Source organism: Meleagris gallopavo, chromosome 16 (assembly GCF_905368555.1).
Source record: "Meleagris gallopavo chromosome 16, MGAL_WU_HG_1.1, whole genome shotgun sequence".
NCBI lineage: Eukaryota > Metazoa > Chordata > Aves > Galliformes > Phasianidae > Meleagris > Meleagris gallopavo.
In genome coordinates this window covers 1,767,674-1,789,519 of record NC_139419.1, presented here as the reverse complement: position 1 = coordinate 1,789,519, position 21,846 = coordinate 1,767,674, and the positions used below count along the sequence as shown (strand labels likewise).

The following is a 21,846-nucleotide window of genomic DNA, read 5'->3' as shown; positions in this document are numbered from 1 at the left end:
CCTAACACACAGCTGTTGGGACCCAAAGTCTCTCTGCTGCCCTCACCTCCCCCATGTCTGCTGACCCTGGTGCCTTTTTTATGATTGACATCATGTTATAACTTCTGCCAACAAGCAACTGTGCTTCTGCCCAAATCAGCTCCCTACCCCCAAAGTTTGGGGTGGGGGGTCGAATGTTTTTCTTTTATTTTGCAAATTGTACCCATGGAACCCTCTCAGTACTCCTAACAGCCAGAAAACCCCATCATTCCATGGAGAAAGCCTGCAACAACCCTCCTCAGAAGATAATAGGGCTTTAATCACAGCAAGACTCACTCTTTTGAACTGTGCTCATGAGCAAGAAAAGTCCATGAGGCAAACACAGACTTTGGCACGTGGACATGGAAAAGCTTGGGAGCACTCCATGGCTTGGCCTCCTGAGTGCAGACTGAGCTTCACTCCGTCACTCTGGTGGGATTTTTTTACTACAAGCTTTTTTTTTTTGGTTGTTCCATTGTTGGGAGAGCGCAGATCTCCAGCTGCCAGATCCCAAAATGTGTATGGTCTTACTGAGCAGTCAATGGAAACAGCACAGTTTCCCTTTCTGTACGTGGCCATGAGAGAGCCAACTCCTCCTTCAGCCTGCAGAGAGCTGTGTTTGGGCTGGGCTTTGTGTAGAGTGTGATGGCAGTGGTTGAACTTAATGATGGTTTCTCAGCTCGGGCAGGTAGAAAGATGTCCCCTGAAATTACTGGTGGTGTTATCATGACATCTCAGCAGCACTTACTGCTCTCAGCAAGGAAAGCTGCTAGTGGTAAACTCAGCAGCTATTCCAGCTGAAACAACACCAGGACTTTCCTCTCCAAGAGCTGAACTTCAGCAGTGTGACTCCAGCACCTTTCCTTCAGCATAATTCACCCTGTTTTTTCTGTAAATATCGGTACATATTAACATCAGTGTGCTTAAGTATTGAAAGCAAACATTACAAGCTCAACGCCTCTAAAAGCAAAAAATAAAAATTATATTAATTAAAAAAAAAAAAAAAATCAGCATTGAAACCATTGCTTGACTTTTGGCAGAGCACCAAAGCATCTCATTACCAAGGTCGTGCACTTTGTGAAGTTCCCTGGCACAGTGGGAGAGTTCAAATAATGTACCAAGTTGCTTTTGCTGTGGGGTAGTGTTACAGCCCTGTTTGTTTGGTGTGTGTCTCCGGCCTCCCACCATCCCGGCTAGGAAGGATTCAGCTCTCACGAGTTAAACAGGGTCAGGACTGGTGAGGTGTTGAGATGTGAACGAGGGGAATGTCTGTGGTCAAGTATTTAATGAGCAAAAAGGAAAAAAATGTGGATGTGAGTCGTTCTGACAGGCTTGTAAATTAACTCTGATTTCTCAGGTGCTTCAGCCAAGAGAAGATGATCGCTAATAACAATAATTCAAAACAGTAATTCACAGTGCTCTAACCTTTGCTTTGCAGCATTCTCATGATGAAGATTTGCTTTGCTTTGATTCCAACTTTTTTTTTTTTTGCTGGAACTTCTATTTAGAGATGGTTCTAAACATTCTCGTGCTTCAAGGAGGGAGGAATAGTGGAAATTAAATCAATCATTTTGATTTTTGCTTGGAATGCTTGAAGTGGAATTTTAGATTTTTTTTTTTTCAGTTCCAAATTACATATGTTAAAAAATCAGATGGAACGTCATACTTCAGGGCTGCTGAACTGAATTCCCTTCTTGCAGCTTTGTACAACCAGTTCTGCTGCCCAAGGATAGTAGTCCTGGAGGTCCGATGAGTGGGACCTGTCCCTGCTGGTTCTGTGCTTAGGAAGTTAGTCCTTGACACCCTGTTATTCAGAGCTGAAGACGAGGTGCTTTTTCCTAGCAGGCATTCATCCCCTGGCTCTTTCTCAGCAATTTTGCCAGCCGAGGTTCAGGGCGTGGGAACTTCATGATCTTTCTCCAGCATCCTGCTTAGTTTGCACCCTCAGACATTTGTGCTCTTTGGATCTCACTGCCAATCTCATTGTCTTTGATGTATAAAAACATCTCACCTATTGGATTTAAGTCATCATGTCAGAATTTCAACTTCTCTTTATGAAAACGTTGTTTTCAGCCATCTGGATGTATGAGGAAAATATTGTTCAGTATGTCCCAATCCATCCTGCGTTCTCAGATAGCAAATGGGGCAAAAAAAGGGCCTAAAACGTGGAGATGTTGACCCAGAATGAAAGATTGGAGGAAAATCACAAGTATTTTAAGCAGTCCTTGTTTTCAATTCTTAAAGTTTTGGATGCTGTAAATCAGACTCCATTCTTCCTCTGTTCTCTGCATGCTACTCACTACATCTAATGAGACAGTGGTTGTTTGCCTGGAAAAAGCTGCCTTTCAGTGGCCTTTCATGGTTTTCTAGCTTGTTGAAAGGTGCTAGAACGTACCTCAGCACAGTTAATTTATATTTATTATTGTCTGTCATGGTAACTTTATTTATACTTGGTTAAAGCTCTTGGTGAGGGAGGCTGGATTCATACAAGCCACTCTTGGCTGCTCTACATTAAAGAGAGGCCAATATTTATGGAAAACAGAATATGGCAGAAAACTAGGGGTTTTGTGGTTACTACAGAACGTCCCCATTGTTTTCTTTTCTGGTGTGCTTCCCTCACTGCTTTCCCTCAGTGGCCAGGTTTGCTTTTGTTTCTTGACAGAATGTCTTCCCAAAGCCATTATTTTCTGATGAATATCACAATTTGACAGCACTTTGGATGGATAGACAGAGCACTTCTCCCTTCTTAACAAGCAAGCGGCCCTGAAATCTCCATGCTGGTCCTGCTGAGGGGAGCGATGCTGCAAAACTGCTGGATTTGCATAGAGTTAAAATCAAAATCTCTCCTAGGGAAAAAACATCTTCAAGCCCAGAACTTCCTGGCTAGAGTGTTGCCTTGCTTTCTGTTTTGCCTTGCAGAGGTGGATCTGGAGCTGGCATCCCAACTCAAAGAGCAGCTTGGGAGAGATGGATTCCTACAAGGAGTCCCTTGCCGCGTGGGGCTGCACATGGGAGCCATAGCCTCTGGCATGTTGTGCCACCCACTTGATTTTGATGCCCAGGGCCCCATCCGACCTGGCCTTGGGCACCTCCAGAGATAAAGGATGTGGTAGATATCCTAAGTTGTCCCCTCTGGAAATAGTTCCCTTGGAGGACCGGGGTGAGTTCTGCCCAGTTTTTGTTTATACATAGCTGGGATTTATGGGGGCCCTTAAGAGCGATTGGGTGTATGCACATCCATCACACACCGTGCTAGCAGCAGTGTCCCCTTCCTCACGGCTGCTCCCACTGCTTGGCCCCTGTTCTGGCACCAAAATGACATCCCGCTCTGCCTCACACACTCACCACACTGACTCAAAATCCAACCTCAGCAAATGCAAACCAGCAATGCAAAGGGACCCTGCGAGCCATACTAGGGGCCCTGCTTTTAGTCAGAGGATTAGTCTGAAGGAAAACGAGAGATCCTCGCAGCCCTCCTAATTTTAACCATAGTTAGCGCCTAATTAATGAAACATTTTGCTTGTCTGGGACATGGATTTTGAGGGGGAGATACCTCAGGCCAATCAGCACTGATGTATTCTGTTTCTCTTGCACTGAGGCAGAGCATTTCTAAGTGATGTGTGTGTGATTGCTTCCAGACTTACGATTTACTTCCATCCTTTTAATGCTGGATTTAAAAAATTACTCCAAAGAAGCTGGTTTGGCATAACCTAATTTTCTCATGTGAAACAATTTGCAGACCAGATGACCCCAAACAATGGGAGAGTTTGTCTCAGCCTGGCTGTTCTTGCTGCAGGCAACCTTCCTCTCAGCTGCCCTTCTGCAGCCAAGTGTGATGACAACGGTCCCTTCCTTAGTCTTGTCAGCTCTAGCTGGAGACTTCAGTGCTGTTGCCCTCACTAGGCTGCAGTGCTGGCAAGTGAAGAGCAAATCACAGACGGTGGGACTGGATGTGTCTCATGCCAAAAAGAGGACTCAAACTGAAGTGTGTCAGAACATTTTCCCTGCTAAACCCCAGATTTTCAAAATTCTATTAGACTAGCCAAGGGATATGGGACGTGGCCTTGGAGCTATTGCTAAGATACAGAAGAACTCAAGAGTTTTTGAATGGGATAAAGCTGAAGCTCTGGGTCCAGTAGGACAGCTTTCTTCTCATTGAGAAGAGAAGCCAGGCCAAGCCAAGCCTCTGCCAGCTCTCTTGCCCTGTTTGTGTTATCTTCCCATTCATAGAAGCTAGTATGACAAGAATGTGGCCGTGACAACTGAAAGGACAGCAGGCCTAAGTATTTTATCTGTGTGACAGTTGGAGTGTAAGAGTTCCCAAAAGCTGGTGGTTTTAGAAGTCCCTCTCCATCCAGCGCTCTGTTATTCATGCCCTTGAGGTTTACCCTAGTCACATGCCTTTTGTGTTTGCCTTTGTAGTTTATTTCGCAATCCTTCCAACTAACATCTGAGTAAATGACACTGTGAATATTAATATGACTTTTATTTATTCCCAAAGACAATAGCTGTGTAAATCAGCAGGACTCCACCGATCTATACCAAAGAGTTTGGAGTTGCTGAAGCATGGGAACTAGTGGCTGTGGAGCAGCTCATTACACACTCATTATAATTCCATCCTTGCAGGTGAGGAGTACCAAAGCTCTGATTATAGTACTGTATATTAATAGGGTAAATGTAGCCGAAAAATCCATGAAGTATGATATTACTTTAGGAGAAAAAGCCAAAAACCTGAAGAAATCTACAGAAAGGGCTTTGACAAAGGGCTGGACTTACTTCAGCCTGAAGATTTGCAAAGTAAGTTGTAATGTTTATTGGAAAGCTTTTCCTGCGTGCGGCACTGTGATTCATGTTTAACTGCAATGCTTCAGATTACAAAGACATTTTTCCGCTTCCTTCTCAGGGCAGAACGCAGAGCCGTGGGAGCTGGCTGGAGGTCAGGGTGGTCTTAATCTCCTGCTGCATCTTTCCTTCCCTGCCCTCTTCCAGGGACCTAATTTAGATAGCCACAGCAGCCTGTCCCTGGGGCTTAGCGCGTGCTAAGGATCTCCCACCCTGCTTGCAGAGCCCCTGCGTGTTTGATTGCATGCCTGCTCCATCCCTGTGCTCTCTGTCTTTCTGCAGCCCTTTCCTGGGCTCCCTGCATGTCTTGGAGCTGCCATGGGGCAACAGGAGGTATTTTCCTTTATTTGATGCCCTCGTAATTCAGGGGTCAATCTGGGGCCTGAGCTCCAGCAGTTGCAGACAGGGTTTCACTTGTGTCCAGGAATTGTCCTCCCCATGTTTTACTTATAGGCCAAAATCTGCTGGTGGTGTATGAAATACAACTGGAAAAATACTTGTTAGCTGAGGATATGGTTCAACTCCTGCAGGCATCTGTATGCAAAGTTGAAAAATAAGTACATAGATGTGCTTTCTCTCACTTTTGTATGCATGCACAGTCAGTGGCAAAATGGCAGTAAAATCACCTTTTTAATTTTGGATGGCTTAGAGCCATCAGGAGTTCAATGGTGTGTCCACACGGGTCATGCAGGCTCCATGGCCATTCTCCCTTGCTGAAATAGCTGCCGTTGGTGAGCCTTGCAGAGTTGCTGCAGAAGGAAGACAAGTGAGGGCACTATTTAACTGACCAAGTCTCACATCATCCTGTGCCTTAATCTCCCGGAGGCGTTCTGGATGCCTGTTTGGGTCGATGCCCTTCAGGAATCCAGGGGAAAGCATTCCCACTCATGGCTAAGCTAAATGAAGCAGAAGCAAGTGATTGTGGTCTTCTACCTGACTGCCTTTAAAGCTCTGCTCCCACGGACTTCTCGCAGTGATTGCTGTGTTCATCTGTATCACTTGTGATCCTTGAGAAAAAAAAAAGGTATCAGGACTGATCCAGGGACGGCGCAGTTTTGGAAAGTGCAGAATACTCCCGTCTTTGGCAGTCTGCAGTGGGCTGCCCACCAAAGCACCAGCTAGTGAATGTACTCAGTGCCTTCAGTTTGGGGCTAATAGTGACCTGGGAGTGATGCTCCTCTCTTTGAGAACTTTCTTTTGCAGCTTCCTTGGGTAGATAAAGCACAACAGGCTGTTCTTATCTGTTTGTATTTTGAGGTCTCTTGACCTGATTCTCATTTGCGCCGAGTGAAGAACTGCATGGCCTCACATTTCTTTCATGTAGAGCGGTGGAAAGAAACATTTCTGTGAGTGACCACAACGATCTTTTCCTTGCTGTTTTGGCATCAGTGGCTGTATTCCATTCTGATCTAATTTGTGGCATTTCCTCCTCATATTTGTTGTTTTATATTATGTATTTAAATATGATGTATCCATAATATAGAAAATATGTTCTGTACTTCTGAGTACACGTCTACAAAGGCTGATTCTTATGCTGTAATTCAAAAAACATGGATCAAAAGCAAAAATTAAAAGAAACAACTGCCTCAAATATACTTAAGGTAATGGCATACTGTCAGGAAAAACAAAAGCACATTCATTTTCATACCAAGATCAAGACCAATACCAAGCCCTGGAAGAAGACTTGGACGGTACTATTCACTTGTTTTAAAGTCAGTGATATATCATAATGGGAACAGGATGAGATATTTCATCTTTATATGGCCATACAAATAAAACAGATTACTTAATTTCTTTTAAGTTACAAAGACCTGGACTCATAACAGGAATCACGTGCATTTGTGAATTTATGAAACAAACATATCACTACCAACACCAAATTACATCTCAATCAATGTTAAAAGGCATCTGACATTTCCCTTTGATTTATGGATTAACCTTTACAGTTAATACAGTCTAGCATTTATTGTTTTCATTCAGTTTGTGGTTTGGTAGCAACCCCAGAGCTCATTGCAGGGAACCAACTAAATTAATAGCTTTTCCCACCATGATCAAACAACTAATGAAAAAGGCCTATCTTGCACTGCTGGTGGATTCTAATATTTAAACAAACCAAAGAAACCTTCAGGAAAAACAAAGGAATCTTATGTCCTGATTCTGGTCAGCATAGTTATTTATCTGGGGAAATATGAAAGGAGCCAAAACCAAGGTACACCTCTTGACTGGGTTTGAAGTTGGCTAAAAGGCCAACTTGTTTTACAGCTAGGTGATGTGAAAGCAGTCCCCAAGTGGCAGCTGGAGGAATACATTTTGTTTCTGGATCAATTTGCAGGCAAAAATTAGGAAGTCTGTATACCTCATTGCCTGTAATGCTCTTTCTTTGTCTCAAAAAAGATTGGGTGTTAATAATGATGGGTAGTTTCACCAAGTTCTGCTTCCATTAATGGCGTTCAGATGCTGAGAGACGATGTATTGGAATGACTAAGCATTAAGCAATTATCTGCATCACTTTGTGGAAATAATTCAAATACAATGCTTTCTTGAATAAAACACAACGCTGCCTTTAAATAACTAAGCTAGTCTTCCAAATGACCTTAACTGAGGACTAATTATTTTAACAAGAAAAACGTTATGCGACTTAAACTAATTTCAGTGATGAAAAGTCATTTAGCTGGGAACTTTTTGTTTCAAGCAGTATTTTACACACATTTAATCAACATGAAATTCCCGTTAACTTCTGTATTGCAAGCAAAAAGGGGTTAGAAGCTGGTTGAGCATAACACAGCTTGGCTCCGTGGGGGCTGCTGTGCAAGGTAGGGCAGGTTTGTCCAATTCCAGATATGGTCCTCTTGCACTTGGATTGGATCAGAGATAGGCTGAGCATGGATGGGCTTTATTGCATCCGTACAACTTCTGTATTTCTCTTATTATTCTACCTCATGGTAGTGGTGAAATTTCCACTCTATTCTATTTGGAGGAAGGAAAACTTCACTAAGAAGTGTCATCCTTATCATATTTTGGCAAACCTGCTTCCTTAATCTCTTAAACACTCATTTTTCATAAGGATCGCCAAAGGTTTCCAAGCCTTACAAGTCCGGGTTCATTACAGCTAAAGTCTCATCTGAATTGCAAACATCTGCTACTGCAGAGAGATAGAAAGCCCTATACTTCATCCTTATTACAGTTTATAGCAGCCCCAACAGATGCTACCTCCCCCTTGGGCAGTGGCTGCAGGTAAGGATGTCTGTACTTACGGTGCGGTGGTACCTGCCTCATTCACACGCACAGCTCCGCTCTGCTGCAGGTGGGCAGGCAGCCACACAGAGCCCCGGGGGCTTCTGAAGGAGAGAGGTGAGGAGAGCTCATTAGCAGAAGCGCTTTTCTCACAGATTACACAGGGAAGGGAAAAACCCATCAACTTTCCCACTTTGGCTGAACTTTTCCCTGGTAAAGGTTGGCCTGTCGCGGAGCCACGATCCATGACAAGCACTTGTTCTCAGCCTCTGTGTAACAGACGGCCATGGGTCATTACTTCAGGATGGCACTGAGACTGGATGTGTAGCAAATGCTAACTAACCAGCTGGGCTTGGCATGGGAAAGTTCTCCAAAGGCAAAATCAAAGCTCTGTTTTCCTGGAGCTGGAGATATTGAAAGCTCCCCTCTCCTACTAGAGCTGGACTGTCTCAGGATTCTGCATCCAGTTTTGCACCCAGGAAGTTTTTGCAGTGGCAAAAGCTATTTTCAGCTCCTGCATGAATTCCTTCCATTCAAACATGTACCCTGGCAGTATAGGAAACCTGTGTAGAGGCTGATTTAATTACCCACTGCAAAACCATCATCCCCAGTTATAAGGACTCCTCTGGAAATTCCAGGAGTTCTCTGCTCTTTTTTTTTTTTACTGCCAGCAAAGCGTATTTGTGGGTCTTTGTGAAATGAACAGGGTGCAAAATTCTTCCACTTTCTGTAACGACACAAAGTTTGCTTATGTGGGTGGTAGTGGGAATTAATATGTGACAGAAGTTGAAAGGCTGGAGATAAAGGTGTGCTTTACTTCATACTGGAAATGAGACACAAGAAGATAATTTTGAAAAAAATCAAATCCAAGCCTTCTTCTCTGATCCTTGTTCTCTTTGTTGTTGTTGTTGTTTTTGTTGTGTTTTTATTTTTGCGTTTGTTAAAATCCCCATTCCTGAAGTCTCATGAAGGAAGGATGGCTGATCACTTGTACACTTGTGCAAACTGGTCACCGACAGCAGGAATGAATTGCTCAGCTCTAGGGAAGGCTAAAGCAGAGGCAAAAGAGGTGAATGCAGATGAGAAGAATATAGAAGGTTAAGAACATGAGCTTGCTGTAATATCATATTTCAAAACAAGTGCTCTGCACAGATGAACTCTCTGTACTGCCTTGCGGATTGGGATGTGAAGACACAAGAAGGTGACTTGCCCCAAGGCATTGCCCCTATTAGGGTCAAAATCTCTGGAGCCAGAAGGTTTTCTTCTTATGCTGTTCTAGTGCAAAGCCTGAAATACAGAAACAAACTGTTTTCTTGGCTGTAGTTTAACAGCAAAACGTAGAATTTCCTGCTATCTCAGATGAATGCATTATAATCAGAATATGGTTACATCTAATAAAGGAATCCACGTGCCACCACCAGCAATACTCCTGCTGTAATTGCCTCTAGCTATTGCTACTAGAGTTCAGATTGCAATTTCCTTGTACCGTATGTCAATATTACTGGATCACAAGTGAGGAAACAGGAAGCCTGATAATCAATTTCAGTAGCTGTACAAGCATTAACTCGCAGGTCTGGCGGTTGGAAAAACTTCGAACTTTAGCTCCAAGTAAATGCAACCCAGAATTAAGACTGAGATACCAATTTTGTGTGTGCCATACCGTGTCCGTGTACCCACAGAGCCCAGCAAACAGTGAATTTGCTTGCTAATAGGGATATTCCTTATGAGAGGATATAGCAGTTGGGTTTATGTCTCATGAACAGCGTTTGCTCTTCCAGAGCGAAGTGACAAACATGATGCAGAGTCAGGGTTAGGAGCAAAAGAGGTTTTTATCCATTATGGCACACTCCTTCCTGTAGCTGAGGAAGTCAAGCTGGTGCACCCAGCAACCCACTGCCCTGCCACATTGATGCCTCCCTGCTGGGGCCAGCCCTGGTTTCACTTTGTCCCCAGCTCTTCTGCCACCACAGCAAACCTGTCTGAAAGTATTTGCTAAGTGCTTACTGCCTGCTCCGGGCTTGCCTTGGTTTCATGCACTGGAAAGCAGGAAGAGCCAAGCTTCCTCTTGACTTTAGAACCAGAACCAAAACTCGATTAAAATGTTGCTGCTTGAAATTTAAAGTGTTGTTTTCAGTGACATGATTATGTGACCTACCTTTGTTTGTTATAAATCTAATACCACAAGTTACAGTTCAATGAATTCATATTTTATTTGAATTTTTTTTTTGTCTGAAGTAGCCTAAAGCTCTTTGAGAAGCAATTGCACAAAACCATATGAGAGTTGCTAATTTATAATCTGCAGCATCGCAGCACAACTGGTTTTTCATTTGGTTAAAAGGAAATGGTTACTTAGAACAACAAAGCAAACCATGTGTCCATTGTTTATATTAAGTGCCCTTGGTATTTATTAGGGATACACAATGTATCATCTTGAAAACATTTATTTTCCCGTAATTTCATCAACAGCAAAACAAAATAGAAAGTAATACAGTGTCACTCCTTTGCCAAACTGCAGCAGATTTGGGACAGTTTCCCTTTGGAGGAAAATTTGAGATCCCACGTGTGGGCATTAACTTAGTGTAACTTGTTTATTTGGATGTGTACACCAGCCCCAGAACAGAGGTGCCATCAGAGAACACACAGAGGTCTTTGCACCAGGAATTTCTCTCCAGCTGCCAACATCTGCTTTTGCTATGTTCAGCCCTTGGGCTTTGGGGAACTTCTTCCCTGTTTGTACACATCTTCCATTGAATTCAAGGAGTATTTTGTCTGGCTGAAAGACAGAGCCAAAGAAACCTGTGGAAACAAGCTTCTAATTTGTCTTGAGAGAACCCCAAATATCTTATAGAAGGCATTTGATTTTTCTCTGCAGTCAACACAGCATTTAATCTGAACAGTCTCTGATCCTGGCAACAGTGGATGAAGTTTTGATCACGTGAACCCAATGGCAAACTCCCAATCATTTCTAGAGATTGAGGATTCAACCTATGAAGCCAGTCCTAGACGTTCCAGTGCAGAACAATGTTATGGGCTGATTAGTACTAAAATGCCTCCCAGGGTTTGCTAATTGCTCATATAGCCCACAGCCTCTGTGAAGACTGAGACAGATTAATCACAAAACACAGCTCATTGCACCTGCTATTTTCCGCATTCATTTCTGCTTCTTTTTCCCATTCCTACAGAGTCCATGCTGGAAGGAGAAAGTGGCAGTGGAGGATAATGGTGGCAGTCAATACTAGCACAATGTCATGCCTCGAGCTGAAGAGGGGAAAATGGGAAGTAATTTTGATGTAGTAATAAATATCTGTGGCATGAAAACCTCAGAAAGGATTTTCAACTGGAGCAGATGTGCTCGGGACAGATGGCTAATGGTCAGCAGAGCCTTTTGGGCTCAAGAGGAAAGTTGATTCCATCCTCATTTTTTTCCTGGGCAAAGGAAACCATGACAGTGTTTCACCATTAGCAGTTATGGAAACTGCAGCTTCAGAGGGACAGTTAGATCCACAAACATGGAGCTGTAAGGCCAAGTGCTGGTACCCCTGCAATGAAAGGCTGCTCCCATTGCTGCACAGCGCCGTCCCCTGCAACGGACTGACAATGAGCAGCACAGAAATACTGATCTCAGAAAGAGATGGTGGTTGGGTTATTGCAACTTCTAGTTTTCCTCTCTGACAGTCCTCTGCAAAAGCTTATTCTCAGTTTCATAGTTATGGTGAGAAACATGGGGTGTTTTGATTCCTAATTTAGACTGTTTATCCTGAGAGATTCCAGGATCTTCATTTGAAAGATAAATTCAAATCTTGTTTTTCCTTTGCAGAGTGCATTCCGTAACAAAAACATTGCATGCCATACTCTGCTACAAGGGCTTGGAAGACCTTCATAACCATAAATTTAGGAACTTGTGGAGCAGAATGGACTTTGGGATGGAAACAAGCCAGCTGGCCTATCTGGTCAGGTCCATCCCTTCTGTTTGAATTAACAGCTGGATTTCACAGTGGGAGAAATCCTGCAGTTCTTTCTCAGGCAAAATTCTCACAGTTAGATCTGCCTCCAACTATTGTAATAGGGTGGGAGGGAGCACAGCTTACTTTGTTATTTTATGTTAGCTCTTTGGGTAAAAAAATTCCAGTGTTCAGTAGGGCTTGGACTTACCCAGATCTTTAATTTAATGACCTGACGTGCAATGTGAAGGATGTTCCCAGTAGAAGAGAGAGACAGGGTATGCAGTAGGTTCTTTGTGCCTTGCAATGCAAACAGCAGCCATGTTCTGGAGAAAGAGGCTGGATGCTGAGGCAGAATAAGGAGGAAGGACCATTTGTTGCTTGAAGGATGCTGTCTTGGAGATGAGTTGCTGACACATTTTGGCAGACTGCATGTAGAAGATGTTGGGTACGAAATGCAATGTTCATTTTCACACTTGCTATTTCAATTTCAAAAGTAATTGAACTAAGGTTAATGGGTTTGCAAAGATTTGCACACAGCCCAAGAAACTGAGTCTTTGGAAGTCAAGTTGCTGCAGAGTAACCTGCCGTAGTTCCATCAAGATCTTTGATTTATCATGGGAAGCCTTCCTTTAAAAGGACAAATAAATACCTGGGGTCCCTCAGTGAAGCTGAACTTAGCTTGTACCCAGACAGAAACCTCTCACCTTTCCCTTTGCAAAGGTATTCATGACCCTAAAAGCACAGGACAAGAGGCTTGCTTTCCCCTTACAGGCAGCTCCAGCCTTGGGACAGCCAGCATCAGCTCCCGAGGGAAGCACATCTTTCAGGGTTAGGAAATCCAAGGCTCCTGAGTTTCCATTTGCAGCTAAGAAGACCCCTGAAAATGAGGAGTTCAGCCCAACACCACTACCATTGCTCACGTTGATGTGCACAACCATCCCAGTGATGGCATCAGTGGTGTGCAGACCCCTGCCCTCACCCAGCAAAGAGAGATGTTCCTATCAGATTTTTCTCTAGTGATGGCTGTATAGAAGTTGCTGACGGGCTGCAAATGGAGCTGAAGAAATAGCACCAGGCTCAGAGTGCAGGGATAAAAAGAAAAAAATCCTAGACTTTTTCCCCTCTTCCTCAAGAAAAGGTAATTTACGTAAATTTATCCACGACCAGCATATGGCAATAGCTCACAACTTTGTTAATGGAAACCTGGTGATCCATAACACTTGCGTGGGAGACATTTGCTCGGGGGTAATACAATATTAATGTTAATATCAATGATCGATCAGAGGATTTGCAAGAAAGGCATAAAGTATTTAATTATAATTACATCAGGAATGGCTTTGTAATGGCTACGACATTTGAATAAGGTCACGTCTAGCCCTCACCCCTGTTATGTTGTTCTATATTAAATGCCATTCACTTTAAGTGCTGGAAACCTTTCTGGAGTCGTCAGAATATAATACAGTGGGTAAATTGAAATATGTCCCTTCATTTTTTGAAATATAATTGATATCCTTTGCAAAACAAATGTTAACACCTATTGGTACACAAATTTCTTTGATTATATGTTAGAGAAATTCAAGTAAGACAGTCTCTCCTAGCAGGTACTTTACTGTGAGCAAAGGAAATGGCTATTTGTGAATATTAATTCATCTTATTGTAAATGGTTTGGGATTTCCACGGGTATATTTCTGCCTTTCCTAATGCATTTATGCTGCATTGCTTAGCAGCCATAACAGTTCCTCCATTGAGCAGTGCTCTGCGTTCCTCTGGGTGAGATGTGTGCTCGGTAGGAACTTTTGCTGTCATTTAGATACCTTTTGCTAAAAGCAAGAACAAAGAACAAATAGTAAGAAACATTTGCACACTTCATGGCAAGAAAAGAGATATTTCAAACGTAGTGCTGATGTGTAGGATAACTATTAGCCGAACAGCAGCACTGCCACGTTTAAAACAATCAAGAAAAAGAGATGAGTGTAAGGAGTGAATACATAACTGTGGGGAGGAAGCGAGAGGAGCACTGTACCACCATGGGAGTGCATGCAGACACTGAAGTACCGTGAGGACACGCTTCCCACACCTACATACTGCCATGTGTGCCAAGGGAACAACGTCTCACCTCTCTTCAGATCACAATCCATCTACCTGTGATCCTAGGGATTTTCCAACATTGGTGTACACAGCGCTTGGGCCAGGTCTAACCCTTCACGTTGTGTGTTCAGATAGCAGCCAGGTTAAGTGTGGATTCACAGGGGACTGAGAGCTCCCTTTGGAGGCAGTTTGGTCACGAGAAGTCAGCCCTTGGAAGTTCAGAAGATGTGCAAGCAATGCGACTTTGATGTGATTTTCCATTTGGCCTTTTTTTGAAGAAGCAAAGACTTTGGTGTGCCACGGAAGTGGCTGAAGACAGCAAGTTGTCTACTTTTCCAAAAAAAAAAAACAAAAAACAAGCATTTATTACCAATCAGTGTGAAATATTGCAGATGGTGAATTGTGAGTACGCGGCAGGACTTCCAGCAGCACGGCTACATACATCATGCATTTTTACAACATTTAAGTGCAGTGATATCGCTCCCTTTCTCAATAACAATATATAAGAATTTATAGTATAGATGTACATTATATATTAGACACAATGTAAAATAACTTAGTGAAATGTCAAAGCTTCTGCATAAAAATTCAAGTCATGCCCAAGCATACCTCTGGAACAATTTGCTCAGTCTTATCTCGTATACCTTCATTTTGTTCGTGTTGCAAAGATAACTTTATCTCTCTACATAACTGCTGAAAGCCACCAGAATCCTTGTCTGTTTTTTTGCCTTCCTTAGGCCATGTTTCTGGTTGCCAAAACCAAGGCTTTGTGGCATCTCTATTGATGCTGCCATTTGGTACCAGGAAGTGATTTCTTATGACAACTTACATAAAAACAAGTTCCTAGATGCCATGTAGAGTTCAGCGTTGTCCTTCAGGTTCTGTTCTGAAACATCCCACAGTGTGTGAATGGTGCAGGAATGGCTTTCATTAGGAATGGAGATCAGGATCTACCGTGGCTCTCTGCGCATGGTTCAGCTCACCAGCTTTCCTGAAATCCCATCAGGTACCATTTTGTCAGTTGCTAGCAAGAAGGATCAATAGAAATCTTTTTAGAAGTAATATACAACTTGTCTCAGAGCAGGTGGGTGGGATTCTGGCTGTGGCTGACACAGAATACAGCTTCTTGCAACCCCAGGTCTCTCTTCGTACTTGTTAAACAAAATGTGGCTAAGGGCTTTCCTGCAGCATCTGGAGACATTTGCTGGTAGTATAAGGGAGAGGGGAATTCCTGTTTTTAAATCAAGGCATGAGGAGACCCTATGCCTCTGTCACCCTATGCCTCTGTTTCTGCCAGTATTCAACAGCCTCACAACCAGCATTCATGTGCTTAGCCTGAACATAGCTTCTACAGTTTGAACAATTCTGCTCTGAACATCAACAAAAATATACCTTAAACACATATTAATAGCTATATTTACGAAATAACAATGGATTAAAGCTGCATAGTAGACAACAGTTTGGGACATGATGCTAAAATCAAAATTCAGAGAAGACAGACTGATTTCCTGTGATTCATTTTAAGACAACAAATCCTCACCCCCACCCCATTACATTCTTAGCCAGCGTAAATCAACAGAATTGCGCCGTTGTAGATCTGCTCAAGGGCTGAGCCATACATTTCAGAGGAATTAACCCAAATTTCCACCAGTGAAAGTGGAATCAGATTCGCTTTGTCTCTAAGAAAGCAGTGGGTGTGGAGTGAGCCTCTTCTGTCAGATTCTGCTTGAGAAAGGAAACTCTCTTGGTGGTGGATGGTGTCTGTGATAGTTCAGAAAACAAAGTCAGGATACGATGAATTTCAGCGTGGCAAAAACTGATACTGGTGACAGTTATCTGTACTTCAAGCACTGCACAGCTCTTTGGGTACAGATAGAGAAGGGAAAACACTTTCTGAATGTTGCTCAGGAGGAGGAGGCGGACTGCTGATGGCAGTGATGTCAGCCTGCACTGCAACCCAGACTTTGTTACCGTGGATAAATAACTTCACATTGTCCAGAGCTGGAGATTGATCTGCTGAGCCTCCAGTAGGTGATATTTGTTTTCTTGCAGATTATATTGAGATCTCAGGACAGGCAAAGGGTCGGGGGCTGAAAGAATGTAATCGATGCTGAATTTTATTTCAGAATCCGATTTTGCTAAGGAGGAACTGCTCAGGCTCTGCCTGCTGGCTGTGCTGTTTGGAGCAAACCCACGGGGCTCCAGAAGTCTTGGTTCTGAGCCAATTCTTTCATGTATGCTTTCAGAAGAGGAAGTGCTGTTTAAAGCAGAGTCCGTAGGAGATGTATCAGGGGATGAAGACCCTTTCCCTCTGCTTGATCTTTGCTCTTTATGTTCCTTTTTCATGTTCCTCCTCCTCCGTCTTCTCCGGTAATTCCCATTTTCAAAGAGATCCAGCATGGATTCGCATCCCGTTGCAAAGCTCCAATAGTTTCCTTTCCCCTTCTCATTCCCTTCTGTTCTGGGAACCTGTATTTATTTAAAGGCAGTTCAGTATTTGTATGTGTTACAGATGTTGCTGCTTAACATCTGCATTCATTTACATTCAAGAATGGTGTAAACATATATGACAAGACTTTTAAGCCTATTCTATTTCATTATATGACTAGGATGCAAACTCCAGCCTCTTCTGTTTGTTATCTATTAGCAGGCATCAGATGGGAATATACTCTTTATCTCTGTAATTGACAGCTTAGGAAGATTTAAGTGATTTGTGGCTCAGCTGTTCGTTTTCCTTCCTTCCTAGTGATGAGACTATTCCTGCATAATTTTTTTAGCCATGCATATTTTGTATGTAAACGCACAGTTACGTGTCTTACCTTTACAAAACAACTGTTTAGTGATAAGTTATGCCGGATGGAGTTCTGCCAGGCTCTTTGATTTGATCTGTAGTAAGGAAATTTCTTCATTATGAAGTCATAAATGCCAGAGAGGGTGACTTTATTTGAAGGACTTTGCTGGATGGCCATTGCAATTAAGGCAATGTAGCTGAAAAAAAGGAAAATTGCAGTTACACCATCACCTCACCCCTACACTGATACTAGGACCACACAGGTATGTGTGTGTCCATGATTCTGCTTCCAAAAGTTCTCCTTTCCTGCACTCTGACCCAAGATGTCCAGGATGAGCCCTGAGAGCAAACTCTGCAGTAACCAGCTCAAGAAGCAGGCAGCACTTCCAGGCAACTGAGCCCCAGAGGGTTAAAGGAAGATCACCCACCTCCTGAACCCCATCAGAAAAGTTTCTGTGAGCCAAAAGGCTGCAGAGAGACCCCTCACCGGAGCCTTGCCTTCTCGAGGCATGGACCTCAGCTGCCCCAACAGCACCCACCACGCATCTTCCCACCACACTGGGCACTATCTGCATCCCACTCCCCTGCTGGCATGCTGCACATCTCAATCCCCTTCTCCCACGGCTCCCGGAGGTCAGTGAAGACCCTTTGAGCTTTGGTGGCTCAGCACTGTGACCCCACAGGAGACAAAACAAACCTTGAGCACTTCAAGCACAGGAAGGGGGAAATGTGCCCATCACGGCCCCAGCCCCACCACGCACACCTGGGATGAGGAGCCCCACTGCCCCACACGCTCTGATCTCACCATCCCACAGCTCAGTAACCCTCCCCAGGGCTGGGGGACTTGGGGAAACTTCCTCTTACCTATATGCCGGTCTGGTGAATTTCTTTTCTTCGTCGGAACTACAGGTAGGGTAATCATCACCATCGTAATTAAAGCAGTTATACGGGTACTGCGTGTTGTCAAACATTGTTCTGCTCCTTGCTCAGCTCCCGTGGAGTGAGAGAGATGGAGTGATGTTTCTCAGAGCGTGGGCTCCCTCCTCCCTTCTTCCCTCCCCTCTGTCTGCCTCGTTCCCTCTCTCCCCCCTCCTCACTCTCCCTCTCCTCCATACACACACACACACACACTCTCCCTGATGGGGTGGGGACTGTTTTTGCAATTCTCTCATCCCAGACAACCCGTCTGTTAGGATATAATTATTTTATTTTTTATTTTGGGGGGATGCAAGGAAGGGGGGTGGAGGGGGCTGGGTGTTACTGTTATTGCTGCTCTCAGCTCCAATGGGGCTGCAGAGCCAGGCTGGAGCTGCAGAGTTGGGGTGACCCATTGCACCGGGCTGTGCTCGCCGGTAGCCAGCAGCTCGCTGGGTGGTCCGGGTTGGAGTGGGGCCACTGCTTCCCCCGCCACATCCCAACGTGACAAAAGCAAACAGCATGCTGCTAATAAATCGTGCTTCAAGGTCTCCGCTTGGAAATTCAACTTTGAGAGCAGAGTCCCGCTGCGGCCCCCCAGACCTCCCCCTTTGGCTTTTCTCTCTCCCCAGCAAAGAGGGGTGCCTTCCTTATTTATTTATTTCTGGAAACTGGACGTACGATGAGCAGGCAATCCGTGCGCTCGTCCCGATCCGCAGTCTATAATGCGGTATAATGGACATAAATTATATTTCCGTGACTAAAGGAAAATGTGTATGTTCAAAGAGAGGAGAACAGAGGGATACGAGGGACTACTGTCAAGCAGGAAAGTAAAAGGAAAATAGCTGTAGGCAGGAGAGCTGCCTGTGTGGGCTTTGATCTGAAGGATGAATTAGACTAATAGCCCTGTGTGTTGGCATCCAATACTGTAACAATTTAATAGTTTTTCAATGCTTTGGAGTGTTTTCCAACAAGTGATGTAAACTGAAGACATCACACGCCGTTTCAGAGGGGGCTAAGAAGGTGTATGCCACATGATAATTAAATTATTTGAAGACAGCTCTGTCCCAGGAACTAGCCCTGGGAGAAAACGGGTATTGGAAAAGAGAAAGCAAATTGGTGTGCAGAGAGTTGTGTGGATCGAAATATAAAGGCAGAACCACTAGCAATGCAACTGTGTTTTCTATAGCATCCTTCATACAAAGTATGTCCCCAAACCCCTTTTGGAGTTAAAGGATACAATTAGAGGAAAATTCATCCAAATGATAAAGAGCCCTTCAAAGTGACGTTTAAGGGGCTCCTGGGGTTTTGGCAAAGATAGACATAAGAAAGCTTTTTTGTGGAATGCAAGAATGCAATATAGCAGGGAGTAGGGAGAAATATATGGCATGAAAAAATAGATAGAAGAGGTGCTTTCTGAGGAAGATGAGGCCAAGAAGAGAAATCCAAAACAAAAATTATCTTCACTCTAAAATACATCAGTGGGCATATGCATGAAGCGTGCACTGCAGAGGAGGTCTTAATACAAAGGGTCAGCGACTGCTGCCCAAGGCACAAGCAGGGCTTTAATATTGAGTAAGATGGAGCAGGCTCAGCGATGAAGAATGAAATATGCAATGTCTGATCTTCATTCATACTCTGTCCAGATGGACTGAAAAGGTTTAAATAAAGAAACTGGTGGGCCGTGGACTTGTGAAGATTTTCCTGCACTGTAGCAGCTCTCCTCGAGACGGACACAGGTCCACATGGATTTGTAGCAGTGGATCTTCACTTGGGGATGGTTTTACTTCTCTGACATTCCCATAACACAAGCACTGTGGTTTCTGATTTATAATAACCTTTGAAAAGGAGTGCTGGGGTAGCTGCTCTTATTTTACACAGCCTGTTGGTACCCTTCATTAAACTCTTAGATACTCCATGACACCTGAAATGAAATGACAGCAAATGAAAGCAATGTCATTCTTTCAGTAATGTGATGCACCTCATTTCCTGCCTGTTCTTATCTTTGTGAGTGCAGTCAGCTCACCCCTGCCTGGCACATCTGTAACGTGCACCACCGTAACAGTTAGCCCTGTTCTGTGCCACAGCTCATGGCCATCATCTTGCTCATCCTTTGCTGTGGAAGAAAACCCTTCAGCTGACTTTGTGCCTCAGAGACTGCTTTGTGGCTCTACGTCCAGCAAATGGCTTTGATGTGCCATGGGAACCAGTGCTGGTGCCTCTGGAGAGCATCTCAGGAGCGAGACTAGGGGAGGTGGAGCAGGGCACAATGGCTAGAGACATAATGAAATCACTGCCCGTGCCATCTGTGTATTTTTTTCAAAGCCTGCAGACCGATGTTTTATTCCCAAAAGAATGTTTACGGTCCAATTGTACTCCTTGAGAATAATATTCATAAAGAATTGCCAGCGTGCTCTTCTGGGCGCCGTGGTTGTGCTGGCAGGTGCTGTGCTTACGGTGGCGAAACGTTGTACGAAGGCTTTTTCCCAGCATCTGTGTGGCCGTTATAGTTTAACTAGAAGAACTGTAACTCATCACTGCCGTTACCATAAAAGCATAGTTTTGCCAGGCTAGGGTTTCCTTGTGCTGTATATTTTCAAAACACAAAGCCATAAACCATTTGATTTGAGCTCGTAAATCGGTAATAAAAACACAGTGAATGATTTGCCTACTTTTTTTTTTTCCTTTTAATGTCGATATTAAAAAATTATCTGCAATTTTTGTAATTATGATACAGATTACAAAAATTGTGCATGGAATGCGGGCTGGCTGTAAATCAAAGAGGGCTGATTTACCCTTCATTTTAATTTCTTAGTGTAACAGTGGGTACCTCAATGTCTAGGAATGCATGCTGCCATCCCAGGCCTCTCACTGGGCATTGCCCAGCATCACACCTTCCCTTGCTTTACCTCTGAAGTGGGCCCCAGAGCTGGCTGCAGTGCGGGGTTTTATCCCAGACATCTTAATTTCAATGGAAGCATGGTGGCTTTCAGCAGCTTCTTGGATTAATCAGTGCTATTCTATATCACCAAAAAACTGCTTTCTTTGAGTGAAAATCCATAGGTCTTGCAAAGAAAGAAGAGGATGGGGCAATTAAGACAGTGGTCATTACTCTGCAAGTCGCTCTGCTATGGGATAAGGAGGAGATTCCTGTGGACTCGGCTGGGGCTGTGGTTGTGGTGGCACCTGACAGCCCAGTTAAGAGCTCTGACACTCAACTCAGTGGCGGCCACTTCTAGAAAAAGCAGAGTCGTGCCACACTGCACACCCCGTTTCCTACATTGCTCTCCATTTCACCCATGTTCATCTGCTGACTCGTTCTCCTTTCTCCTTGTCCTTCATGTGACTGAACAGATCTTTATGGAAATACAGTTTGCACCACAGTTTGCAATTTTCTGCCGGGGCTCAGCAAGGATTTTTTATGATTACTAGGGAGAGAATTATTTGGAGAAGCATTCTTCATCTGCATGCTTTCTAGCTGCAGCACTGGAAACTCGTGCATAAAACACAACATAGGTTTCTACCAAACAGGAATGTGGATAAGAATCCTTGGCTGACAATTCATCACATTAGCGTTGGTAATAAGAGAGCAGCTATATAAACTAGCTCAGATATATTATTCCTGCCTTAGGTAGATGCAGAGATTCACAAGATAAATGTGAAAATCCATTCCTGGGGATGTTGAGTGTCTTTTCACAATGAAAACTAGGAATAGAATTGTTTAAAGAGTGAAAAGCTTTTTGTCATGCCTGCTCCTGGTTTGGGACTTTCGGTCAAAAAAGCAATGCTGTCAGGAATTCCATCCAATCTGAGGGCTTTCCATGGTCCTGTGATGTCCTGTGTGCAGTCACCAGCACAGCTGTTATTTCTGCTTGGTGTGCAGCCAAGGTGCCCCACATCAGTTGCCATGCTTGGGGGAGATGACGCATGGAGAGCTGGGTTCCTGGTGGGCTGATCACAGAGTGAGTCAGCTGTGAGTGCCATTACAGGAATCAGCACTGCTTGTGTTATTTG

General features: G+C 43.8%; 1 protein-coding gene across 1 annotated transcript; it reads right to left on the bottom strand.

Annotated features, from left to right (window-relative positions):
• Positions 1-14,289: 14,289 nt before the first annotated feature.
• On the bottom strand, positions 14,290-17,984 carry FOXL3 (forkhead box L3). Its single transcript, XM_010719680.4, has 3 exons — positions 17,782-17,984; positions 16,946-17,114; positions 14,290-16,595 (listed from the first exon to the last, which is right to left on the bottom strand). Exons 1-3 carry the CDS (start codon positions 17,886-17,888, stop codon positions 16,113-16,115), a joined length of 759 nt encoding a protein of 252 aa, XP_010717982.1. The 5' UTR covers positions 17,889-17,984; the 3' UTR covers positions 14,290-16,112.
• Positions 17,985-21,846: the final 3,862 nt, after the last annotated feature.